This window comes from Schistocerca cancellata, chromosome 5 (genome assembly GCF_023864275.1).
Source record: "Schistocerca cancellata isolate TAMUIC-IGC-003103 chromosome 5, iqSchCanc2.1, whole genome shotgun sequence".
NCBI lineage: Eukaryota > Metazoa > Arthropoda > Insecta > Orthoptera > Acrididae > Schistocerca > Schistocerca cancellata.
This window is the reverse complement of record NC_064630.1, coordinates 504,738,825-504,754,857: the sequence shown is the minus strand read 5'-3', so window position 1 is coordinate 504,754,857 and position 16,033 is coordinate 504,738,825. Positions and strand designations below refer to the sequence as shown.

At 35.2% G+C, this 16,033-nt stretch overlaps 1 protein-coding gene and 1 non-coding gene across 3 annotated transcripts in view; both read right to left on the bottom strand.

Annotated features, from left to right (window-relative positions):
- Positions 1 to 329: 329 nt before the first annotated feature.
- The window catches only part of LOC126188908 (SIN3-HDAC complex-associated factor), a 30,020-nt gene continuing 14,316 nt past the window's right edge, over positions 330 to 16,033 (bottom strand). For both annotated transcript variants that reach the window (XM_049930605.1, XM_049930606.1), the window contains exons 4-6: positions 7,643 to 7,835; positions 7,081 to 7,282; positions 330 to 6,873 (exon numbers count right to left, since the gene is read on the bottom strand). In XM_049930605.1, coding sequence (XP_049786562.1) covers positions 6,495 to 6,873; positions 7,081 to 7,282; positions 7,643 to 7,835 — 774 coding nt within the window. In that variant the 3' untranslated portion in view covers positions 330 to 6,494. The remainder of the gene's footprint in view (positions 6,874 to 7,080; positions 7,283 to 7,642; positions 7,836 to 16,033) is intronic.
- On the bottom strand, positions 10,433 to 10,507 carry Trnas-cga (transfer RNA serine (anticodon CGA)). The gene has a single exon. It is a non-coding gene; the product is annotated as a tRNA-Ser (tRNA).

The window sequence follows — 16,033 nt, the reverse complement described above, 5'->3', positions numbered from 1 at the left end:
GTAATATCACTCACGCAAGGGGAAAAGCCTAGGTGACTAGATGCTCGAAGACATCAAAGATTTCCCAACCTACCAGTTTTCCCTTCATCATATTGTGAAGTTTTCTGTTTATGGTACTGCAGATTTACATTGAGTCTTCTTTTGTCAGTGACATTTTAGAAAACCGGTAATATATAATTTTTTTATATAACTACATATCTTGCCATCACATAGGTATTTGCAGCATCCAAGGCTCAGTTACTTGGATATAATAAAGGTAAAATGGGAATTGAAAGTTGTACTTGAATTTTTAACAGGATTGAAGGATAATAAAAACATCCTATGACACATTGTTTAAAGTACTATAAATATATTGCATCAGTTACACAGTGTTTGGACAATAAAACATTCACAGAATCACCAGTGTACACACTTTCACATAAAATCATGGGCAACTATACTAGAAGATGTACAAAATTTCAAAACACTGTTACCCATTTAGTCTTTCAGTTTTACATGTATTTCATTCCAATATTGGTCTTGAAAATCATTAAATTATCACAAACATCTTTAGCATTACGAGCACAGAGAAAAAAAAAATACTGAGTTACTACATTACTCTACACAGACACTTTCAAGATATGAAATCTAAGACCAAAGTACAGCAACTACAAAAGGCAGTTTCTCAGACACACACATAATACTGATTTTGTTTTGATTATGTAACTGCTGGCTCCAAAGTCCTGCTGTTATAAACCAGCTGTATAGATGATGCTGTTAAAAATAAGAATGATGAAAAATATTTCATCAACAGACTTTTCAATTTGTACCAAATGTGAATACCTATGGTTGTGCCTGTATCATGTAGGAAGGGAAAGAGCACTACAATTGACTAAATCATGGCATGTGAGTATTTTTAATCTCTAAGAGAAAACATCTTCATAAATGAATGTCAACAGCTTGTTCATGACATGAGTGAATAATTAAGAGTTCATAACTGTAAACACTTTAGATCGCACTGTAAGTGAACAGCCTTTTAATTTTTACTTAAGTTAAAATTATGAATGACAGCACAGTATTTCAGTCAGAGTCAGAGTGAGTGAGAGAGAGGGAGAGAGAGAGAGAGAGAGAGAGAGAGAGAGAGAGAGAGAGAGAGAGAGAGAGAGGAGAGAGAGAGAGAGAGAGAGAAGGGAACCCGTCTTCAGACAGTGACCAAGAACAAAGAATCAGCAGAGCACGTATTGTTGGCCAAAGAGTAAGGGAGGATCAGGGAGCAACATAACACTCACTAAAAGTTTTAGGAGATGTGGATTACAGAAATTATGGAAGAATATCAAGTAATTCCCTCACTCACAAATTAAGTTATAAGTTACATATAAAGCAAACAATCACAATTTAACTCAGTTTTCCAGTATCAATACCCACTGAAGAATACTATTTTTTATTTAAAATTAAGTTTGCTTAGGTTGTTATGAATATTCCATTGGTAACTTCAATGGAACACATTAGAATTTCACTCTTTCTGATCTGCAACTGATCGGATATTTTTCTTAAATTACTATATACATACTATATTCCCATTATTTACTTATAAAATGTGAGGTACAAAACAGTGAGCAAGAACATGTCAGCATTTAATTTACCAATGGAACACAGTTGCTTACATGACAGCCATACAAATGAATATTTATCAGTCACATTAAATTAGTCAGTATTTTTATCTGCTTATTGTTGGAGGGACACACTGAACTAAGGAGACTTTACAGTACTGATGAATTTCTAATACTGAAGTACAACATGTACAGAAGAAATAGAGATGCTATCTACAAGACCATAATGACAAAAATTCTTAAGTTTACCCACAGTAACAGCCCATTGCATCCTACCCCAGAAATAAATGTCGGGCCTCACACGGAATACAGCTGTTTCTTGTTTATCGAAACTATTAATAATTAAAAAGTTATTCACAGAACCAATTTTGTGTGTGTGAGCCAAGTGAAATAAACATAAGAAAAAAGTACCCATATACTGATGTCCTTGTACAAGCAAGACAAAGAAATTAAAGTGCAGCATTAACCTGCAGTCTAATCATTAATTGGCTGAATTTTTAAAGTGGTCAAAAATCACCAAAATTAAAATACATGCATTTTCACATTACAAATTTGTTTTCCTAAAAGTGAATTTAGTAATGTGATAGCTTAACAAAAGCATTAAACTCTGAACATGCACTACATTTTTTTGTATTTTTACAGAAAGGTATTTTCGAGATTATTGTTTTTACCCTGCTAAACATTAGAAATTTGTGCTAAGCATACATTAACAATGGCTAAAATAACCTTGAAGGAAAAAATCTCATAAATATCAATTTATTCAAGGCTTCAAATTAGTTTTAAAGTTCGAGCAGTTCTGTTGCTGCTATTGTCATAAAATACACGTGATGATTTGATTAGATCTTTATGAAGATAAGGTTATATAGAACCTGGAAGTATGAAAGCCAGTCTCAGCAATTTCTTGGAAAATGGAAAGCATCCAACACACAGTCAAATTTTAAAGGCAGTGTTAAGCTGTACTTTCCATATTTTTGGTTCTCTGGACTGATTCCAGTAGTTGTAATCGGTAATACCTCAATCAAGTTTCAATTAATTGAAGAAAACAATTTTTATGTGGTGTACAAGAGAAGTGCTTCCAAGAACAAAGTTTGCCCACTTCTAATTACCAAGACTGGGTGCATAGGTTCTGGATAAAGTATTATACATGCAGATTTCTTGATGGTCAGGTACAAATGTGTGTAGCCCCTAATTCTATGAACAACCATTTACTAGTTAGATCAGATAAGCAATAACTGAAGAGAGGTTACATATGAATGTCAAGAGAACTAGCAACTCCAGCATTCATCACAATCCTATAAAATTGTAATGTTCATTTTATGTCTTATGAATTGATTTTGTTATATAATAACAATGTGCTGTTGAACAAAAATTTTAATCATTTAGTTGACCCTGGAAATAGAAACTGTGGAAAAGAAATGCTAACTTGTACTGCAGGGGTAGATTGATGACAGAAGGTAAATTTTTGACTAGCTTTGCAGCTTTGTAAATATCTACTCATGCACTGATTATACATTTAAACACTGAGAAAAATTTTACTGCAAAATTAGAACAGTTTTCAAGATACAGAGGCAACATAATAGCAAACTGCAACTCATTTTTACAGTGTGTTGGATAGCATGTTTTCTGTTAAGTTCAAACTGAAAATATGTACTAGATGTGTAAAGAGAATCCTCTTAATTTGTGCTACTATTAACCAAAACACTAATTAGATATATGTGGAAGCTGTAAGTAAGAACTGAAAACAAAAGTCTTAAAACTGCCAATTTGAAAATAATGATTGTTCACTTTCACAGATGCTTTAATTAACACTGTGAAATATAACTATTTACATGACAATATTTATCATGATAAAAAATTTAAGGCTTTACAAAATATTTTCACTGCAAAATCAAAATGACTATTCAGTATCCACTCAAAATATTTCCACAGTATATATTCGCACACACATGTGGAACTTCTTAAAAGGGAATTGTGTGTTTCGTGAAACAACAGATATATCTACAGAAAAATATCAAAAACAAAATTGAATAAAAACACAATTTAAAGGCAGTTGCTGGCAATTTTTTAATTGCACAATCTCCATATCCAATAATGAAGTAGGTAATTGCATCCTTGCAGTAATTAATGACTATCATCTGCAGTATTTTTATGTATATATGGCAAGAACATGACAATTTTAATTTAATTCAGCACAAAAATAATGAATCTGGGATACTAAATCATTTGTCTGGCTGCCAAAATGGAGCAAAATACATTTGTTGTATATTATAGTAACTTACCAAAATGATCATTAATTCCTGTTTAAGATACGAGATATTCAGCACTTTCAAAGGTCATAATGCATAGCTTCTTCAGTGGTTATGACACTGATGTATTCTAAATCAGAATTTTTGTTAAGGACCCCACACTCACAGTGTGAATGCAGGAGATGTGTATAATAAAAAATATAATCATTAGTAGCAAAACAAGATTTTTCTGGTGGGTGATTAATGAAACAATGGGAACTGATCACAAATATAACTACATGAAATCAATAACTCACTTTGTTTAAATTTAGCTCTATTTTAAATGCTTTTTCATTTGTAATATACAGAACAGTATATTTATATCAACACATAAATTTGTTTAAACTATTGATAAATCCAATTCAAGATTTAATATAATGAATAGTGTTAGCAATCTACATGATATAAAGTCATCCAGTATTTGGCAAGGGATTCAATTTACACTACACATTAAAGTTCAGTTTGTACACAAAAATTGGTTTCCTAATTTTATTACAATTTCTATCTCCAATATACATGCAAAAATTGGCATAGTCAAAAACTGTTGCTTTTTGCAAACTGTAAAAAACAAACTGTTTAACACATTTTACATGCAACCCTGAGATCAGTGTGCATAAATCAACCTATGGTTTGTCAAAAAGTTACTAATAGCCATCACAACATTCAGAATTTTATTTTTCTTCTTACATTTACTCATTAAAATGAGCTGAGGTGTAAACTTTAAACTCACCTCATATAATTTGAAAATCTTGAACAATGTTTCACAATATAGGTTACAAACAAATGCACACATTACTCTTTCAACACATATTTACACATTACAATCCATACTACTAATACACAAAAAATATTAACCTCATTTAACATAAGATTGCTTTTTACTAAATATTCATAGAACAATCTACATCAGCCTGCAAGGTAACTGGTGATTTATGAGTATTTCTGTTTGTAACAGTAAGATATTCCTGATTAATTCCTTAAACAGGTGAAGGTAATGCACAGATTTCTTGGTAGAAATACACACAAATCAACAGCATGTGGCACCATAGATTTTGAATTGCACTTTCACACATTAAGTCATTACTGAAATATAAAGATCAGAGAATATATGCATACATAACTTTTTAAAGAATAATAGCACTGCATTCAACAATGAGCATAATTATATGCTGAATACAATTTATTGAACATAAAATGTGGAGAAAAAACAAAAATAAAGTCTAAAGTATTTAATAGTCAATAGCTACTAATACTCTGCTGGCTGGAACACAGGCAACCTGTTCCAAACATTTTAATAATACTTAATAAATCACTTTTATAATTATTTGCACATTCTGGTATCAATGTTGTGCAAACACCACAATTCTTTGCACCTCAAAATGTGGGACAAGTAAATTAAGATTCTGAATACTATCCATATTTAATAAGATGAGATCACAACATGAAAAAATATTGGAAGAGTTCTCAGGAGGACTCTCACATTTATAACCTATGGCAGTAGTTCAGCAGTAACCAACTGTTTGATTACTAGTTCATTAACCTTCATTTGTCATCAGTCTCTAAATTATTAAAACTGTCAAATATAAATAACTGAATAATCAAAGAGCGAAAACAAAGAGCCAGTTACATACAGCCACGCGCACTCGTGTACACACACATACACGCACACAACAGATAACAGAGAAAAACATTCAGTTTCAGAAAAAAATCAAAGAATCAATGATTAAGAGATTCAAAAATTTCATTCCCAGACACCAAACATTGAAACACTTCAGTCTCAAATCTGAACATATAGGAATTATATTTTATTACACAACAATAAAATGACATTTATATAAAAAAAGATAAGTGCTCTTCAGACTAGATGTTGGATTGTCAGTAAAAAAATTGTTGAGTATTGAACACTATTATAGAAAGGAAACTTTCTGCTGCCATAGTGTAGTTAACTAAAACCAGTTTTAAACAACAGAAGCTACATTAAAAGGGACACTGCACACCTATAAAATTTAAATGCATAAAATGTCAAGTTTAAATACAATTTTCTCATATAAAATTCTGCTTCATCTGTCAAATGCCATTTCACTCATAAAAATTACACTGCAAATAAACTTTTCCTCACCGATATACTGAACAGCAAATTTACACCGAAAGTTTCACATTCCTCTTTGAGGACAATGATGCAAAGCTAAAGATCAAATATTTGTTATATAACATTGTCATGGTATCAACATTTTATTTTTTTCCATTTAGGAACTGGTTATAAAAAAGTCAATTTTCTTCCTGTAAAATTTTACCAAAGTACAGATAGTAGATGATGGCAGTATTCTTATGAAGACACATTTTATTTCCTCTTACATAGAGGGTAATTAATGATATGCTGTGAATTTATGGACAGGTAATCGGTCAAGGCTTATTGCTCTTAGTAGCTTAAAATAATGTGGCCGTTTGTATTCAAGTCACAGAAATTATACCTAACTTTCTCATGTGGAAGTTTGAGATTGTGGTTTTCATTTTGGACCCAATGCAAAATGGCATGTGGAACGACAGTTTCACTCTTAGACAAGTACATACAACATCAATATTTCAATAAATTAAGTTTAAACTATAAACAAAATTTTCGTTAATTAGCTGAGCTCGCCACATTCTGTTGACAGCGGCTTGCAGCGTGAATGGCAAACTCCGCCAGAGGATTGCTTGGAACTCCAGCATCTTCACGGGAAGCAGTCCTACGGGACCGCACTGCTTCAGGTCCCTGGTTTGATGACTCATCATACCCTGAATCTGATGAAGAATCACTGTAGGATTTGGTGAGCTTATTGGGGCCACCAGTGTTCTTACTGCATTCTGGGGCACCAGAAGACCCAGGTTCTTTTCCTGCTACTGATTGTACTTCTGCACGCTGCTTTGGTTTGCAGCCATGGCACGGCTTCAGAAATCGAGGATCAACAATGACTTCACCGTAAGGCCCTTTGAAAATTGTGCCACAGCATACTTTCTCCCTGAAATATCAAGTACGGTGAGTTAAAATCTAAACTGCTTTGAAGTAATTTGTGACATTTTATATTACACTAATGTGGCTAATTTGTAAGAACAAAGATTCCTAGCACAGCTACAACTTTCAGATTTAGTCCTCAGCATAATGCAGTATGTAGTCTATTGTGGTTCCTATTTTATGAACTAGAAACAAGGAAAGTCTTTATACTGACCTTTTCCAAAATGTCATGTCAAGGAAACTGCTGATAGTTGGTGACAGTGCCGATCGACGTTTGGCAGCCTTCTCACGTCGGTGGGGAGAATGAGCCTTGTTGCGATGCTTAGTTGTTGTCACAATCTCTTCGCTTGGAGTTGGGCTTGGTGCCAGACTTTGAGCTCTACTGAGTGTGCTGAGATCTGTTATGAAATCGTCACCTGTGATGAACAAGATTGGACGATATATATCCCTTCACTTTTGTTTTATTAGAATAGTAAGGCACTGTCAGAAAAATTCATGCAACATCACTAAAGCAATTGTGTTATTTCAAACGGAAAGATTTATTGCACAAAAGGAGGGGCACGATATAATAATGGACACCGTTAAAAAGTTAATTAAACTTGAGTGAGACACATACCACAGAAAAATTATTTTTCTTTTATTAGCAAATTTCAATTACTATCCCATCCAACTTGCACTATAAATCTGCAGTTATATGAACATAATGTTCAACACCAAGAAATAATATGTGACAATATTTGGAGTACTCTGTTTAAATGAAATAAAGTTTGAAATACCTGTGGCATCATCACTCAAGCTTCCTGGACTTTGTTCACGAGCTGAACGTTCATTCTTTAAGTAGATGTGCTTCTTCTTGATGAGTTTTTCCAATTTTTGAGATGTATCTCCTTTTTGTTTCAGTTTCTTTTTATTTTTTGATTTGAATTTTGTAAGCGATTTTGTACCGGGTCCAGCTCTGGCATCTACAACCTGTCATAAAAAAAGAAAGTGGTGGCAATTATAAAATCTCAAAGAGAGACTGCTGTATTTTCAAAGAAGTATTTACTTGATGGTTTCATAACTCAAATACAACTTCCCACTTGCCTTGAAAAACTTTAACTGTAATCAAGCACGCAACATTTGAACAAGAGAAACACAAAAAGATGATTAGTAAAATGTTGACAATTTGTTTCACTGGGATCAAATCTCAATCATGTGCTTACATACACTTCTCTTCAAATGGGAGAAGATCTACAGTTAAATCCTTTTTAACGAATCTCAGGTGACCAAAAAATTTGTTCCTTAAAAGAGGGTTTTCCTTAAATAAAGATTTAGGTCAAAATGCAATAGATAAGTGTTCCAGAATCAGAACCTAGGCTATTTAGGCCATATAAATACTCCATAATCACAAACTCACCTTGAGCTGCATACAAAAATACAGTGAAAACGAAAATGTTTCTTGGCAAATTTAAAACTACTCAATATATATATTTTTTAATTTCAAGATATTCTGGATGTTAGGTCACATCAAAACTCACAAACTGGTATCTTGATTTAAAAGGAGAAAATTTTATTTATCTAATGGCACTCAATGAATTAGATATCACAATAATGAATGAAACTGCTATACTTTCTTTATTTCTGAAATAAATCTAGAAGAGTAGTCTGCTGCTTCCTTCCAGCACAGCATACTCCTAGAAGTTGTTGTTCCAGCTGGTTAATACTGTTAAGAACTGACTCATCCACAACGAAGGATGAGAAATACCTTCTAACCGTCTCAAGTCCTTCCACAGCAGCAGAAAACTTGGTGTTGGTGAGTCCACATCTTCATCATCACCATCCTCGTCACCCCCATTCACCGCCAATTTAAGTTTTTTCACCAATATCAGCAGCAAACAGCTCACTCATGTCCATAGTGGGTGTGTGGAAGAATTGTGTTTTCAAATGATAATATTCACCAATCTTAATAACTTCACAACTATCCATACGAGACCAATATCCTAACGATAACGCGGACATCAATTTTAAGAATGCAAATTATGAAAGCCTAATGTTATGATTTAATGTCCGAAAACAAGAAGTGCAGCTGCAGACCATATTTTAATTTGTGAATTGTAACACACTTATTCCTTAAAAGTAGGATTTAAAAGAAGCATGATTCATTAAAACAGAATTTCAGGAACAGTGTTTTTACGGTGTTATCGCCGGGACAAACGAAAGTATTCCTTAAAAATGGGTTCCTAAATACGGGGTTTTACTGTATATATTTTAATGTATCAACTAAACAGCAATGCAAGTTAAAACTGCGTCTGATATAGGATGTGATGGATTTGCACATGTTACACAGCTAGAATATCCAAGATGATGTGCAATCTTAAAGAAGATAACAGCTGAAGCCATAATTACTTTCTAAACTTCTTCCTGTAGAAAATAATGGTAATTAAGGAGTAACAAACTTTGACAGTGCCCAGTGTATATATGACCATCAAATTACTCTTTTGCAAATGTAGGTTGATATCCGCATTCTGAAACTTACGCAGGATAACAATAACCGGAAGAAACGATCAATGATGATGTCAGAGATGGCACACAAGCTACGACGGGCAGAAGATGCCAGTCATGTAATTTTAAAAGGAACCATTCCGACAATTTATGGAAAAGGGAAAATTAATGTGAATAGTCATTCAGGTACAGTGGCTCAAACGTTGCACCACTTCTTTTGGAAAGACAGAGTGGTGGGTTCCATAAAAAAGAATGGCAGAAGCAATGTGGCACTAGGAGAACAAGTACGGTCTAAAGTGCACTTACAGTGTCCACGACTAATGTGTCATACTGCTGTTTGCATTTCATTGTCATTGGTTGTAACCAATCAGATATTAGTGTACAGCAGCCAATGAGAGAATTCAATTTAATCATTTTCCCCTAAAATATGTCAGTTTTCAAGTTTGTGACCTAATGGTCATTTTTAATTGCACTTTTATATTTCCCACAAATACCTGGCTGTTATTCTGAAAGGTATCACAATTTCTGAGGTTGTGGTTAGTATGGGACCTAATAGCACAGATTAAACTACTGAGAGTGAAACAAATTGCCAGCTAACTTCATTTACGAAGCATAGGATATCATGAACAATCAAAGTGACTATCTGACCACTTTTGATAAAGATTTACCACATTCACTTCCCACCACAACGAGAACCATTAAGAACAGCAGTATGCAAATGAAAGGCTGCAGAAATCTTGAGTTCATTTTTACCTTAAGTTTATTTCTCGAACTACTCAAGTTACGAACTGTATATCTTTTTCACTCTCTGACTGTATGGAGACAGTCAGTAATCATGTTTCCCTTGTTGTTAGTCACAGAGCACTGCATGACTGAAAAGCATTTGATAACACTACAAATGAGAGAGTAGTCTACAAAGTAATTTTTGTCCAACAAAATATGAATAACAAGTAAATGGAAAATTTAGAACAACTCAGCCATGGACCTCAGAACCTCCAAACATCTTGTAGATGTTTCCAGAATGAAATTTTCACTCTGCAGCGGAATGTGCGCTAATATGAAACTTCCTGGCAGATTAAAACTGTGTGCCCGGCCGAGACTCGAACTCGGGACCTTTGCCTTTCGCGGGCAAGTGCTCTACCAACTGAGCTACCGAAGCACGACTCACGTCCGGTACTCACAGCTTTACTTCTGCCAGTATCTCGTCTCCTACCTTCCAAACTTTACAGAAGCTCTCCTGCAAAACTTGCAGAACTAGCACTCCTGAAAGAAAGGATATTGTGGAGACATGGCTTAGCCACAGCCTGGGGGATGTTTCCAGAATGAAATTTTCACTCTGCAGCGGAGTGTGCGCTGATATGAAACTTCATGAAGTTGCCCGCGAAAGGCAAAGGTCCCGAGTTAGAGTCTCGGCCGGGCACACAGTTTTAATCTGCCAGGAAGTTTCATCCTGTAGATTGTCAGGTTATGATTCACAGTGCAATCACTAACAAAGTGAGACCATTTTATTATTTTTTAAGCATTCTCATATCTTGGACACAGGGTATGTGCAGCTTTTATCAGGTTCAATAAAAGCACTTACAGTTTTATGTAACTTGCTTCCAGTTCTGACTCCTAACCCATTCTCAAATGATTACTAATTAGCCTGCATAAAGACAAGACTCAAAACAAGGTCATAGAAGCTTTGCACAGTATATGTACAAATTAAAGGAATAACTACTCTGAAATTATTATTTGTTTACTCACCCACATATCATAAGGTGATAAACGAGTCAAATAAGGTCAGCGAAACTTAAGCATACACAACATGAGTTATATTGGCTCCCTTGTTGTCAAATTTATTTATGTTCTGAGACAGTTATACTCATCGAAACACACCCGCACTGCATTACTGTTTCTTTTAAATTTTTGTTGATGAACTTTATCTTCTCTGCTGGACATTACACGTAATTCACATTAATTTCATTTTGTTTCCAAACAGTCTACAGGATTTTATTTACACTCAGATGGTATTTAGACTGTTTTCCCTGCCCCCTCTGGCTCTCTTTTACTCACCCTCCCTATAAACTCAACAATTCATTGTACTTCACCAGTGCCTTGACACTGGCAAATTTAAAAAATGATTTCTATGATTTTGTTGTTTTCACTGTTTCTTCAACTAATAAAATGTTCTTGGGTTTTAGTTGGGTGAGTTCATCAAAACAGCAAGACATTTCAACAAACCATACCCACTTTTAGAAGACTATGATTCTGACACTCTTAGAAACATTGACAAGTCTGACAAACTCAGAGCTGGAAACCATGGAACTAATGGTATTTAACTTTTATATGCTGACCTCCAGTGACAGTACCACACACTGGTACCTCTGAATTCCACCCCCCCCCCCCCCCACATGGAGGTCACCTTTTTCTTCTTTTTTTATACAAATTAAGCACTGCTGACCACTATATGCATTTTACACAAACACCAAATTTTTAAACAATATTATGTAGCTGCTACCATCTTGTTTTAATGTTATATGGCCTTGTTTTAAGGCAAACTAGTTTCTGGTTACTTGAGGATGGCCTGAAACCAGTCACAAGACACGTATTTGTGCAGTTGGGGTTCCTATTAACTGAAATCGACAACATTTTGCAGACCCAATCAAGGGCTGAGAAATTGTCAATTGGATACCTGTCAGAGCAGACAAATACAACAACTTTTAGCACATTCACCAATTAAAACCCGGGATAAATAATTAGATCACTAATATCATTATACTATTTATCTTAAATGTGGTGTACGTACACACACACACACACACACACACACACAAACACACACACACACACACTTGAACAAGTCAGTAAGTAAAATTATAAGTCTGGGGCAGAAAGAATCTAAACTATTGTATCCCCAAGTTACCATTTAAAGTGAGTGCTAAAGATATGTGTTTTCAATTAGATATCACCCAAGGTGGTTTGAAAATACAGGGTGTCCCCTGAAGAATGGCCAACATTCAGGGATATTACAGAAATGATCTTTCAAAGCAAAAAAGTCTATTAAACACAAGCTCTAAAATGAGTACCTTTACAGCTATGAGAATTACTTTGGCTTTGATACTGCGAAACAAATCTCTTCTACTACAAGCTCTTTGCCTTCCATGTTTAGGGAGGTGGAAATATGGATCAAAACAAGAAAAAATTGTGAACATGTTCTCTCAAATGTGTAGAAGATGAACAGGTGCTTAGATTTCTAAGAGCCCATGTTTACTGGACTTTTTTTCTTGTATTGTCCATATTACTACCTCTCAAACTGTGGAAAACAAAGAGACTGCAGTAGAAAAGGTATGTTCCACAGCATTGGAGATGAAGTGCTCTTACCCCTTACGATACACATTTTAGAGCCTACTTTTAATACGCTGTTTTGCTTCAAATGATTGTTCTTGACATGTTCCTGAATACTGATCATTTCTCCTGGTCCATCCCACATATTTCTTACAAAACAGATCCTTGACTGCTTTCCTACAATCTTGACGAGCTCGCTACAAATCCTTTGATTTAACCTAACTAAAATATTTTTTGTAAATTAACCCATCAAGCAGTATCTTATGTAAAACTGCACTGATGTGCCATCATATGAGGGTAGGTAACACTATTTTGTTAGATAAGTGTACAGTTTTCTGTGCTGACAAAGTAGAGCTCTTTGTTGGAAAGCTTAAACTCAGTAACTACTAACGGTCCTCTTGCAAAGATGAACAGGTGCAAGTTGATAAACAAAAACATTTAAAAGAGTTGTTGCTGTGGTCTTCAGTCCAAAGAATGGTTTGATGCAGCTCTTCATGCTGCTCCATCCTGTGCAAGCCTCTTCATCTCCAAGTAACTGTTGCAACCCACATCCTTCTGAAACTGCTTCTATATTCGTCTCTTGGTCACCATCTACAATCCCCCTCCCCCCACTTCCCTCCCTCCAGTACTCAATTGCCGACCCCCTGATGCCTCAGAATGTGTTCTACCAACCAATCCCTTCATCTAGCCAGGTTGTGCCACAAATTTCTCTTCTTCCCAATTCTATTCAGTACCTCTTCATTAGTTATTTGATCTACCCATCTAATATTCAGCATTCTTCTGTAACACCACATTTCAAAAGCTTCTATTCACTTCTTGTCTACACTGTTTATCGTCTGTTTCACTTCCACACAAAAAATTTCAGAAAGGGCTTCCTGACAAATCTAACTCCCTGTTAACAAATTTCTCTTCTTCAGAAACGACTTTCTTGCCACAGCCAGCCTACATTTTATATCCTATCTATTTCGACCATCATCAGTTATTTTGATCCCCAAATAGCAATATTTACTACTTAAGTGTCATTTCCTAATCTGATTCCCCCCCAGCATCACCTGGTTTAACTAAACTACATTCCCTTACCCTCATTATGTTTTTGTTGCTGTTCCATCTTATATCCTCTTTTCAAGACACTGTCCATTCCATTCAACTGCTCTTCTAAGTATTTTGCTGTCTCTCACAGGACTGTAATGTCATCGGCAGATCTCAAAGTTTTTATTTCTTCACCCAGGACTTCCAATTCCTACTCCAAATTTTTCTTTTGTTTCCTTTACTGCTTGCTCAACATCAGATTGAATAACACTGGGGATAGGCTACAACCTTGTCTCACTCCCTTCTCAACTGCTGCTCCCTTTCGTGCCCTTCGACTCTTATTACTGCCATCTGGTTTCTGTACAAATTGTAAATAGCCTTCGCTCCCTGTATTTTACCCCTGCCACCTTCAGAATTTGAAAGAGCATACCAGTCAATGCTGTCAGAAGCTTTCTGTAAGTCTACAAACACTTTAAACGTAGATTTGCCTTATCTTAACTCATCTTCTATGAGAAATTGTAGGGTCTTGTATTGCTTCATGTATTCCTACATTTCTCCAGAATGCGAACTGATTTCTCCGACATCGGTTTCTACCAATTTTTACATTCTTTTTTATAGAATCTGTGTTAGTATTTTGCAACCATGACTTATAAAACTGATAGTTCAGTAATTTTCACACCTGTCAGCACCTGCTTTCTCGGAATTGAAATTATTATATTCTTCATGTAGTCTGATGGTGTACTGCCTGTCTCATACACCTTGCTCACCAGAGGGAAGAATTTTCTCATGGCTGGCTCTCCCAAGGCTATCAGTAACTCTTACAGAATGTCATCTACTGCTGGGGCCTTGTTTCTACTAAGTCTTTCAGTGCTTTCTCAAATTCTCCAGTTTCATATCTCCCTGATCATCTTCATCTAAATCCTCTTCCCTTTCCATAATTTTGCCCTCAAGTACATCACCCTTGTATAGGTCCTCTATATACTCCTTCCACCTTTCTGCTCTTCTTTGCTTAGGACTGGTCTCCCATCTGTGTTCTTTATATTCACAGAGAAGGTTCTCTTTCCTCCAAAAGTCTCTGTAACTTTTCTGTAGGCAGTATCTATCTTACCTCTAGTGATATATGCTTCTATATCCTCAAATTTGTCCTCTTGCCATTCCTGCTTAGCCATTTTGCACTTTCTGTCAATCTTCTTTTTTAGATGTTTGTATTGCCTTTCGCCTGTTTCATTTACTGTACTTTTATATTTTCTTTTCACTGATCAAATTCAATGCCTCTTGTGTTATCCAAGGATTTCTACTAGCCCTTGTCTTGTTACCTACTGGATCCTCCGCTGCCTTCACTATTTCATCTCTCAAAGCTACCCATTCTTCTTCTTCTGTATTTCTTTCCCCTGTTCTTATCAATTGTTCCCTAATGCTCTCTCTGAAACACTCTGCAACCTCTGGATCTTTCAGTTTATCCAGGTCCCATCTCCTTAAAAATCCCGCCTTTTTGCAGCTTATTCAGTTTTAATCTGCAGATGATAAACAATCAATTGTGGTCAGAGTAAACATCTACCCCTAAAATTTTCAATGTAAAACCTGGTTCTGAAACCTGTCTTACCATTATATAATCAATATGAAACATTCTCATTTCTCCAGGTCTCTTCTACATATACAACCTTCTTTCATGATTCTTTAACCACGTGTTAGCGATGATTAACTTACGCTCTGTGCAAAATTCTATCTGGCGTGTTCCTCTTTCCGCAGTCCATATGCATTTTGTACTTATAATCCTGTATTCACGTGACCAGAAGTCCTGCTCCTGCCACCGATCTTCACTAATTCCCACTATATCTAACTTTAACCTATCCATTTCCTTTTCTAAATTTTCTAACCTGCCCGCCTGATTAAGGGATCGGACATTCCACCCTCTGATCTGTAAAACACCAATTGTGGCCACAAACTACAGACAAGAAAAGTTAATATAGCCTGGAAGTGGTTTTTAGAACAACATAAAGAGTTTGTCAAGCTTTTAACCAGTTCACCTACTTATATACTAAATACATATATAAACCAATCTGTTGGCAGCTTTAGCATCAGCTTGGAAGCTTATGTAATGACTCGTATAAGAAAACGGCCATAGACATAGTTGCTGCATTGAGATTTTGCATAACGTAACTTCCTTCAGAGAGTAGAAGAATACGATTTAGATAAGTCTTTATATACAGCGATGCTCTAAAAGAATGATTCTTGATTGTTTACAAATACTTTACAGCTGCATATATAAATATCAGCATTATCTTTCTGAATTATTACAACAATGTTCAGTGACTGTCATGAGAAGCATT